We start from the raw sequence: 10,159 nt of genomic DNA, 5'->3' as shown, positions 1-10,159 counted from the left end.
CATAGAAACTTTATTAATTTGCACCACCCTCAGCCCGGGCCACCATAATGCTTCACCAGAAGAAAGGTATCCATAATAGAATAACATTTTGATTAAAACTGCTGTCCTGAAGATTATACAAAGAATTATTGTTTGGTAAGCTTGGCTTCGGATTCCCAGGTGTCTGTTAAACTGAAGATGTGTTATATGGGCTGAGGGCTCAGAGGTTCACCAGCTTGTCACCTGTGATACGAACCTCATTCCTCAGGTGTTGGGTAACGTGCCCACCATCTCCATCAACAAGACGGAGGGCTGCCAGGTGTACCTCAGCAAGGACTCCATCAGCTGTGACATCGTCAGTGCCAAGAGCTCAGCAATGAACATCCTAGTACCGGTCGGAGAGGATGACTTTGTAAGTATAATATATGATATATTAAATGCAGTTATACAAATACTATTGCTAATACTGCTAATGATAAAAAATATTATTATTTAATACCCGTATTCAGTACAGTTGGGTGAAGAATCCGTTAAACTGTGGGCGAAACGAAAGCAGGTTGCATATACAAATGAGGGGACACAATTGTGCCTTTGGTTATGTCTGTGTAGCAACGTGTGTTGCTACACAGCGCCTATGTAGCTGCCACCCTCCAGCTTGGTGTCTTTACTGGGCTCATTCAGAACAAGGACACAGGCCGGGGATGTTGTTTATTGTAGAGCTTTTTCAAACATACTTTTTAAAAGTGAGCTTTCTTGTTGAATGTTTCCAATAGCTAACCCGTGTGTGTGTGTATGTGTGTGTTATCCTTCAGAGAGAGTTCCCCGTCCCAGAGCAGTTCAAGACCGTGTGGGACGGCTCCAGGCTGGTGACAGAGCCCACCGAGATAGCTGGCTGATAGCATCGACTGCTTCCTTATCTTCCATTACTAATTACAACCATGTATGCCCCTCCACCCCCGCACCCTTCTTTCACACCCTACCCTTTTTTTAGCTGGCAAAGTAAATGTTATACACTCAAAAGACCCATTTCTAAATATGTTTTTGTAGTCCAACTCTATTTGTGGGTTCTTCCTTTCACCCTGAACCGCATAACTTCTACACAGCAATGGCATTGCATATCGCATTATTATTTTTGGCATTCTTTCAGCAGGAATAAAAGGGATTGCTAGTTAAACGTTTCAATTCGTTTTTTAGTTTAGTATATTTATACTCTTGACATTTGTGTGCCATAGCACAAAGGCATTTATATACGTCTTCTCAAAATGTTTTTTTATATACATATATAACCTAAGCAGACTGCTCTACCTTCTAGTCACATGGTTCTGTCATTTATTTTCAGTAACTCTGCTCTGGCACATTACCGTTACGCTTTAACATTTAAAATGCCCAATTAAATACAGCCAAGTAGCCTATTAAAGCAATATATGGTATCACTAGCTACATTCAGTATTAAAGTATGAGTATAACACATACAAATTTCGTTAAATTACTAATCATCCCAATATTTGTGCACCATTTTTATTATCTTTATCACCATTTTTTAAAGATATGATGAAACGTTATATTATCATTGGATGCTAATGATTTGACTCAAATGAAGGAGAAAAATATGTAGAAAGAACAGTACAGAAGTAGCGTAAGTCATATTTCTCAACACCGGTATCACATATTTCTGTGAGAATTATGAGTCTACGTAACCAGTGGGTCTGTCTGTAGCTTCACATGTTGACCAATGAATGTTGGGATGGTCTGTTGGTTCGTCTGGTAACATCAGTGCAGTCGAGTCCGCCTGCCTATGGCCTTCACATGTCGACCTATGAATGTTTGGATGGTTTATGTAAGTTTGTCTGGTAAAATCAGTGCAGTTGCACTTGGGCCATGCAACCATTCAGTGCTTTATACAACTATTAATTAAGCATCAATAATCATGTAATTGTAATCTTTTTTCAAATAAATTTGAATTCACCTTCGTCACAGCCTGATATTTTATGATAAAAAATTGCAACATGGGGTAAGATAAGTGTAACCTTACCCTACAGACTTCATACTATAAGAGTTGAGGCAGAACAAAGAGGAATTAAAAAAATCTACTGAGAAGAGGAATGCAGACAAGACAAGAATGATCTCATACATTGGTGCTTGTAATAACACACAATGATTCAGGCAGATTTTTAATCATATATATGTGGATACAAAATAAGGGGATGATAATTAAGCAACATATCACTATGAGAGCGACTTTGACCCTTTGTCAGATCCATTGTTGAATGAGAACACACCCAGGTACTGGACAAAAAGCTCCTTCAGCAAGATAAAACACATCAGTAGTCAAACAAGAGGGGGTTAATTTGACAACAATAAATCACTCTGAGCCTAAACAAATTCAGTTAGCTTTGCAAATGTTGACACATAAGCTTTTCATGATCATCGTATCAAGTACGACTCGAAGAAGACTAAACAGAGAAAATACACAAAACTCTTTATGACCATGGAATACCATAAAAAAGTGACGTTTGTCGTAAGTGAAAATCTGATATTGAGCACCTAATGTTTGATGACCATATTTCCCTGAGAATCTTGAGTGAAGAGCATCTCTTCCTCCTCCTCATACACCTCATATTTCTGAGCTCCAGTCCCCTGCTCCCATGTGAGGCCCAGGTTGGTGTGATCCTTAAGGGGGTTCCTGGGGGCCCTTGGACCACGGTGAGCTATGACCCGGAGACCTTCAGAGTCCTGAGTGAACAGCAGATCTATAGCGTTCCCCTGGAGGTTATGGGGCAGGGGGTCTGGGACCCGGTAGTTGTTACCGAGAGAGTCTTTTGGTTTCATGGAAGCTCGCTCTGGAAAAATGTCATGTTCTTCCGCCGTTGCCCGGACCTGATCTGTTTCACGATGCTTCAAAGGGTTTGATTTTGGCTCTGCACATGTATCAAGAGGTTTAGGTGTTGCTGGGACCTGGTGTTCGTATTGAGTTTGTGAACATGTCAAACGGTATTGGTCATTCTCCTCATTGATCTGAGACGCGTTTGTGTGCTCGAAAGGCTTTTGAGTGGATGTTCGACCTGCTAACCCCAGAACATCCCCAAAGCCACTTTCACTTTGAGTCAAGCTTTCAGGGATATCCGCCCCTGTGTCCCTGCAGCGCCCCGGTGTGGGCCGCTCCTCGTTGCTCAAGGCAAAGTCACGCTGGGAAACGGGAGGAAGGAAATCTGGTATTTTGTTTTCGATGCGGTTAATTCGTTTCTGGATGTTTTGGGAACTACAGAACTGACTCAATGGTTTCTGACTAAGTTCAGCTGTGAGAGGTTCAACCCCAACTTTGTAGACTGAAAAGGTTTCAGGGTGCAGCTTCATCCTTTTTGTTTGGCTAAGCAGCTCTTCTGCTTCCTGTTCTCGGCACTGATTGTCCCACAGCAGGGTGCTGTTGTACTCATGCCGAGCCGTGTCTTTAGGATCAGTCTTTTGACCACTTTGACCCATCCACTGGTGTCCAGGACCTGTCCTGTCCACATCAGAGCAGGCAGCCTTGGCCTGGGACTTGACGTCGGGTATCCGGTCAACCACTTCATGTTTTCTCTTCGTCCCCGGAGCTCCCGTGGTGGAAATGCTTGATTCCCAATTGGGTATAGAGGTAGAAGTTTGAAAAATGTGTGCATCTTCAGATGAAGACATCTTCTTGAGAACTGAAAAAATATAAAAATATATATTAAAAAATACTCACACACACACACAGTAGATAGAGAGGAGATGTGTCAATAAAAATAGTACAGTCAGTGAGTATTTCATGTATGCAACTCATTCAATGCTTATCTTACTGTAGTTTTTCACAATAAAACACAACTAATACTAACTACGCAAGATGTATTTTTATGCTCAATTAGATTGACCACTGACCTCTGCGTTGGGCAGTAAAGAAGGATGATATAGAACTCTGTTTGACATTTGGCATTTCGATTTTGGTTTGAGTGAAGTTTAGCGCCACGGCCAAACTGTATCTATCACCTCCAGCCAATGGGTTCAGCAGGTTAGAAATGGGCCGGAATGGCTGCTTCTGAAATACAAAGATAGTTTGATAGCAAAAAACAGCAGGTAAGACAGAATGAGTGATCAAAACAAGGGATGAATAGAATGGATTAGATGGAATATTTCGATTTACTTTTTTCACTTTTGATTTCAGTTCCACAGGGTCCAACCAAACACCACACTCCTCCTGGGGAGCGGGCCTGGAGCTCTTCATGGTGGAGACAGGAAAGACTATCGTACAAAATAAAAGCCTTATTATTAATACAGAGATCACAACACAGCACATTCAATGAACATATCATATTTCTTGAAATAAACTATGATGATAGCATGCTCTATGCCACAATACGAGAAGAAATTTAACTGACATAAATACCGATTTAGCGCAAGTTCAAAGGAACTGAAATGTTATTCAGTACAGGGGCTTACCAGTATATACCACGGCCGATTCAAATAGACTATATGAATTAGTAAATTTCAGTGAATATATAATCTGAAGCTGAGGACTTTGTGTCGGACACACCGCATAACAGGTTGGCTTCATCTGCTACACAGCCAAGCAACAAGGCATTTGATACAACTAGACAGTGAGGAACAACCCTAAAAATAGCTTCGGCATGGTCGTTTAATAAAGCCTAACCCAGTGACCTCCAGCCTTATGTAGTATAATGTTTTAGATACGCCACTGAATGTATTATAAGTTTATTTATAACCTACCTCTTTGTCAAAAATGGGTTTTCATCTGAACGGCATTTGAGTCTCGCGCCACAACCTTTCCTTCAACACGGAGAGTGCACACAAATGTGCCCAACTCTAGCAAACATGCACAACACAAAATAAAATCTCTATTGATTATATCAAATCAGTGTCGATCTCTGAAGACTTCGAAATTTCATTTTTCAACTTACAAAAAAATATAATATCGCTTTGTTTTAAGTGAGGGACTGAACGGACACCTATGTGTTTATCCGATGGGGTCCTCACAAGGAGGCGTGTTTACCTTTACGTCACAGCAATTTGCCAAGGAAGGTTGGTGAAATACTTCGATTTCTTTTAATATTTATTTGTATGCAACATCAAATTAACGATTTTAACATCTCACGGGAATTGCCCAAACACTGATCTCTTATACGATTCCAACGTTTCATATCAACGGGTATTTACAACAAATGACGAGGAATCATAAATGATCAAGGAAGTGCTAACGTGCTAGAAGCTACAACAAGAAAGCAACAACGATTTTCATTACATTTATTCAAATGACGTCTGTAACATTTGTCGTCAATTAATGCATTTGATATTGGTATTTAATGGCATAGCTAGGAAAGCAATACAAACGACGGAATTAGATTTGACAAGAACCTTATTATTGTGTTACAGCTAGCCTATGCTAAGGAATTCAATTCACTTCATGTAGACGGCTAACTTCAATACGTTAGCGATCAGTGCTTATTTCATCATAACAAACGATATATTTTGGTTATTATTTGATATACTATAAACGTCAAATACTATTTATCAATGCTGACATTTCTCGAATCTATTTTTTCATTTGTATTTATTTTTCTCAGATCCTTTTGGTTATATAAGGGTTGCTATCATGTTTCATGGCATTCCAGTTACGGGAGGGATCGGAGGAGGTAAGCAAACAAACCGATGGTAAACAAATGTTTCAGACAAAAAAATGACTTTCAATCAATTCATTATTAATATGTACATTCATGTTTTTTTTTTACAGGCCAAGCAAACAAACCGGAATTGTATGAGGTAAATTGAATTAGTATACAGACATGATTTTAACCGTAATTTTTCTTTTCAAACTAATTTTATATAATCAGCCCCTTCAAGATATCCATTAAGATATTTCCATGTCTTTTTTTAGGAAGTAAAGTTGTACAAAAATGCGAGAGAACGTGAAAAGTAAGTCCATTACACATGCCTAGTGCCAATCATGTAATTATCCTTGTTTTGTTAAATGAAAATTAAGTTAAACCATTTCTTTGTTTACAGGTATGACAACATGGCCGAGCTGTTTGCTGTGGTCAAGACCCTTCAGGCACTAGAAAAAGCCTATATCCAGGACTGTGTCACACCGAATGAGTGAGTTAACATTTCTCTGTGTGAGTGATAATAGCAAATAGAGAAAAGTGAGTGGGTTGTCCCTGATATCCATCATCAATGGTTTTCAGGTACACTGCTTTCTGCTCCAGACTTCTGGTTCAGTATAAGGCTGCCTTCAAACAGGTCCAGGGCTCTGACGTAGGCTCCATCGATGACTTCTGCAGAAAGTACAGAGTAGGTGTATAATTTAGATGTGCAAATGCTCCATTTCACATCCTATCGTTAATTTAACCTCAACAGGCTATGTGTTGAACTATGTGATCGGGGTGTATTTCCAAATTCTTATTCTTTCTAAAATAAATATCTAACTCATGTATAATCAATGTCTCTGTGTTAAATGGCTATGCTTACTCTTCTTTTTATTATGGTCCACCAGCTTGACTGCCCTCTAGCCATGGAGAGAATAAAGGAGGACCGACCAATCACCATCAAGGACGACATGGGCAACCTGAACCGTTGCATTGCAGATATTGTTTCTGTACGTCTCGACACACACACACACGCACACGTACACGCACACACACACACACACAACCTCTATGATATTAAATCCCATGCCCTTCGCCAAGGTAATGCCTGCGAATGGCAGTAGTACACTCTTATAAATGGGAAGGAATTTGTGGTGCATGACCCAAACCTTGAGGTTTAGCACCAGGTCCTGTCAATCTACTCATGGTAAACAGAGCTTTTCATAAAGGCATATTTACCCTCTGTCTTATAATGGTCTTGTTTTCATTAATTTCATCCTCAAGCTCTTCATCACTGTGATGGACAAGCTGAGACTGGAGATCAGAGCGATGGACGAGGTAGGATCCTCAAATGTTTGTAAATGAGTGGCAAGATCTTCACTTTGTTTCTTTAATTGGTTTCTTGATGAGTTAATGTTCCCTTTCCAGATCCAACCTGACCTGAGAGAGCTCATGGAAACTATGAACAGAATGAGTAACATGCCTCCAGAATCTGAGGCAAAGGAGAAAGTCAGCCTTTGGTAAGTCACAATGTGCCCTGTTTGGGCCCCATTTAATCTGAGATTAAGCTTGTTTTATTTCAGTAGGGCATGGTAACGTAGTGTCTAGGGTGTTTGACTCCCAGGTCAAAGGTACTCGGGTCGATTCCCAATGTGATCAGCATCCATACCGTAGTTTGTATCTATATTTATATAGGAGTTACAAAATATAATGCCTACTGAATTTGCACATATCTGCTGCTATGGGGGGTAATCATTTGAACCGAATGGTTGTAATTGGAAAGCAAGCTAAATGTTCTTTAGCCCTACATGGACACTGAAACTGGCTATCCATGATTTCCATCGGTTTTCAATCACCGATGCCAAAGATAATAATTAGCGAGCAGGCGACCTATGGCCGATATATAATAATGATATCATTGTGTTTTTTGCTGAACTTAAGCCCCGCAGATATTGCACTTAGCCTTCCCTGGTGATGACTCAGTGATCCCTTTTTATTTGAGATTTATTTGGGGAATTTTAGATTTTTAACGGCTTAAGACTAAATCAAGGAAAAATTCTGGTGAACCAAACCCCATCTGGTATGTTTGTCATAGTCATAGTCATAGTCCCCATGGTCACTGTACAAGGTCATAGGTTATCGCGGAGATATGGCCTATTTAAAAGTTTCTATCATAGCCACCTTCTTAATGCATAGTAAACCACTAATTTCATAGACCTATAATCATGTTTTTAGCAGTCATCTCGATAGCAGGCGAGACTAGCAGCCAATGCTTACTTGCACTGCGGTACATGGATTTAGCTTGCTTTTGATAATTTAAAGGTGTGCAGTTTTATTTCAACCTTTTCATTTTCATTACCATCTTTCTCAGCAAGAGTGGTAGCCGGCTATCGAACAGGGAAATGATTACAAAAAAAACGTCTCCAAAACATGGATGTATTAAAGAACGGTCAAAATACACATAGAGATCAATTAATCATCCATTCACTGCCATATTATTATTATTATTCTAACTTTATTCAAGACACAGGAAGGTCCACATAGACAGCACACTATACACACACACACGCACACTCACGCGCACCTTGTTTTCTCTGAGTCTAGGGAATATGAGGTTTAGGCTTGAATCCATACGTCTTCTACCTGGTGCGATTCAAATTGGAAAATGCAGCATATTCACGTCGTAACTGTTGTAAATAGGTGATGCAATTTATTAATATGCGTTTATGCATCTCCTGCCTGATGTAAAAGGACCTTAATAGCGGGCTGTGGGAGTGTGTGTGGATGATGGCTGGTCTAAGCAGCCTAAACCGGCCACGTCGGACTGGACTCTAGGGCTTTGGACGTTGGGTAATCCGTGTCCACAGGTTAAACCAGCCATCTCCGTACGCACTGTAAAAGACTTACTTTGACTTTTACAATAAACCAGATTCAACATCACCACCCTGTGTCTTAAGGAGCCCAGACAAGTCCCCTAGGTGGTGTGTGGCTGCCACCTAGGTGCTGTGTAGCATGGACCTTGTTACACTCCAACAGGTGTGCAGCCTCACCCAGCCCCAGAGTCCAATCAGACTGGGCCAGGTGAGGCCGCTTCAACCAGCCGTCCTCAACACACACTCCCACATGGCCAATTATATGTATAGAGCTTTGAAAGCTAGGCATTTAAGTATCTGTGACCTCTGTGACTGTGAGCAGAATTGGCACGTTTCCCACTGTTCCAGCGCACCCGCCTCTGACCTGTGCCTGTATAAAGTCTCTATATTGGAGGGTGGCTGCCCAGGGGACAGAAGTAACATTGTTCCACCGCAGCCACACTGACCAGGCTGCAGATGTGTCTGAGTTCAAGTTTTGCCTGAGTGCAGGTTTCCAACGATACTGAGGATCTAAAAATGCCCAGTGGGCCTGCGCTTTTTGCCACTCTAATTATGAACCTTGGACCACAGGGTTTTCAATGATCCCCTATCAACCGCTGGACACAAGTCCAAGGTGACATCACATGATTTAAATTTGGCACATAATATACGATGCATTGCTTTTTTTTGAGAGAGCTTGAAACAGTTCACAATTAAAATGCAGATTCTATGCTTTAACTATATTTTAATTAAAAACATGTGTCTGACAAGCAACTAACCATAATCCTTAACATAATTGTAGTAACCTCATTGGTCAGGTTTACTGGCTAAGCCACAACCTTGATAAACTATCATAGGTTAACCATTCATAGTTTTATCTCCCAAGAGGTCTATGCTAATAACATGCTTGCAAATTTGCTTTCCTGGCTACTGGAGCCGATTGTTCTTTCTGACCTCTCTCTCACCCCCTCACTCTCTCTCCTCCTCCGCTCTAGGCTGACCACCCTGAGCAGTATGTCTGCGTCCGACGAGCTTGATGACTCCCAGGTCCGCCAGATGCTCTTCGACCTGGAGTCGGCCTACAACGCCTTCAACCGCTTCCTCCACTCCTCCTAGAGCCGTCGGCGGCCCACGCGTCTCACCGACTCCCTCCTGACTCCCAACCTCCCCCCCCCCCCCCCCCCCCCCCCCCCCCAACCCAGTTGTTGAAGGGGATGTGTCATCCATGTCCGTAAAGGGGCTTGATTTGGTGAAATTGCAACCTAATCTGTTACTTTGCCTCTCGTCTGCCCTATGTAGCGTGGAAATGCAACTAACCTTTCAAGGTCAAGGGATTTGGTCAGAATCTATTCAAACACAGCCTCTATGCCTTGCCTACTTGGTCCGACCTCTGACCTTTTGGCTAGTGATTAGAGCGATATTGCAGAGCTAGCCCTTGTCCCTGGATATTAGTGATGATGACGCCATCTGTATGGCTTTCTACCCCGTCTTTGATACAACGGTTATGTCTTGTCTTTATATCGTGATATGGGGTTTATTTTATACAATTTGTAGTGGAATACAAACCTACGGTATAGTGGATATAAACTGTGCTAGGTGGGACTAAGTGTAAACCAAAAGATTAATCTGATTCCAAAAGAAGAATATAATATAATGCATTGCAAAACAAACCAGGTTTGCATCATAAGTTACAAACACCGGAGTTAACAAATGATA

The 10,159-nt window shown here is 41.2% G+C and overlaps 3 protein-coding genes across 6 annotated transcripts in view; 2 read left to right on the top strand and 1 right to left on the bottom strand.

The window, feature by feature from the left end:
- The window catches only part of cap2 (cyclase associated actin cytoskeleton regulatory protein 2), a 17,699-nt gene extending 15,722 nt beyond the window's left edge, over nucleotides 1-1,977 (top strand). For both annotated transcript variants that reach the window (XM_056582465.1, XM_056582466.1), the window contains exons 12-13: nucleotides 248-391; nucleotides 792-1,977. In XM_056582465.1, coding sequence (XP_056438440.1) covers nucleotides 248-391; nucleotides 792-875 — 228 coding nt within the window. In that variant the 3' untranslated portion in view covers nucleotides 876-1,977. The remainder of the gene's footprint in view (nucleotides 1-247; nucleotides 392-791) is intronic.
- Nucleotides 1,801-4,944, bottom strand: LOC130375505 (uncharacterized). 2 transcript variants are annotated; one of them, XM_056582464.1, is made up of 4 exons: nucleotides 4,720-4,944; nucleotides 4,136-4,233; nucleotides 3,874-4,030; nucleotides 1,801-3,662 (listed from the first exon to the last, which is right to left on the bottom strand). In XM_056582464.1, the coding sequence occupies exons 2-4, from the start codon at nucleotides 4,214-4,216 to the stop codon at nucleotides 2,524-2,526; spliced, it is 1,377 nt and encodes a 458-aa protein (XP_056438439.1). In that variant the 5' UTR covers nucleotides 4,217-4,233; nucleotides 4,720-4,944; the 3' UTR covers nucleotides 1,801-2,523. The 2 variants fall into 2 exon arrangements, with proteins under 2 accessions (XP_056438439.1, XP_056438438.1); XM_056582463.1 differs by lacking the exon at nucleotides 4,720-4,944 and adding an exon at nucleotides 4,432-4,704.
- vps28 (VPS28 subunit of ESCRT-I) lies at nucleotides 4,942-9,616 on the top strand. 2 transcript variants are annotated; one of them, XM_056582467.1, is made up of 10 exons: nucleotides 4,942-5,031; nucleotides 5,574-5,642; nucleotides 5,741-5,769; nucleotides 5,885-5,922; nucleotides 6,013-6,102; nucleotides 6,192-6,297; nucleotides 6,500-6,601; nucleotides 6,876-6,929; nucleotides 7,020-7,111; nucleotides 9,439-9,616. In XM_056582467.1, exons 1-10 carry the CDS (start codon nucleotides 4,974-4,976, stop codon nucleotides 9,557-9,559), a joined length of 759 nt encoding a protein of 252 aa, XP_056438442.1. In that variant the 5' UTR covers nucleotides 4,942-4,973; the 3' UTR covers nucleotides 9,560-9,616. The 2 variants fall into 2 exon arrangements, with proteins under 2 accessions (XP_056438442.1, XP_056438444.1); XM_056582469.1 differs by lacking the exon at nucleotides 4,942-5,031 and adding an exon at nucleotides 5,039-5,158.
- Nucleotides 9,617-10,159: the final 543 nt, after the last annotated feature.

Source organism: Gadus chalcogrammus, chromosome 22 (assembly GCF_026213295.1).
Source record: "Gadus chalcogrammus isolate NIFS_2021 chromosome 22, NIFS_Gcha_1.0, whole genome shotgun sequence".
In the NCBI taxonomy this organism is placed as follows: domain Eukaryota; kingdom Metazoa; phylum Chordata; class Actinopteri; order Gadiformes; family Gadidae; genus Gadus; species Gadus chalcogrammus.
Note: the sequence above shows the minus strand (reverse complement) of the source record. Positions and strands in the feature narration are given on the sequence as shown.

What these genes read in the sequence shown, in the direction of transcription:
- LOC130375505 (XM_056582463.1), bottom strand. Translation starts at nt 4,546, where the DNA reads ATGAAGCCAACCTGTTATGCGGTGTGTCCGACACAAAGTCCTCAGCTT. An exon ending in ATCGGCCGTGGTATATACTG is followed by an intron (nt 4,234 to 4,431) that starts GTAAGCCCCTGT and finishes TTTGTACGATAG; the next exon opens with TCTTTCCTGTCTCCACCATG. An exon ending in CTTTACTGCCCAACGCAGAG is followed by an intron (nt 3,663 to 3,873) that starts GTCAGTGGTCAA and finishes ATATTTTTTCAG; the next exon opens with TTCTCAAGAAGATGTCTTCA.
- vps28 (XM_056582467.1), top strand. Translation starts at nt 4,974, where the DNA reads ATGGGGTCCTCACAAGGAGGCGTGTTTACCTTTACGTCACAGCAATTT. An exon ending in TACGGGAGGGATCGGAGGAG is followed by an intron (nt 5,643 to 5,740) that starts GTAAGCAAACAA and finishes TTTTTTTTACAG; the next exon opens with GCCAAGCAAACAAACCGGAA. An exon ending in ACTTCTGCAGAAAGTACAGA is followed by an intron (nt 6,298 to 6,499) that starts GTAGGTGTATAA and finishes ATGGTCCACCAG; the next exon opens with CTTGACTGCCCTCTAGCCAT.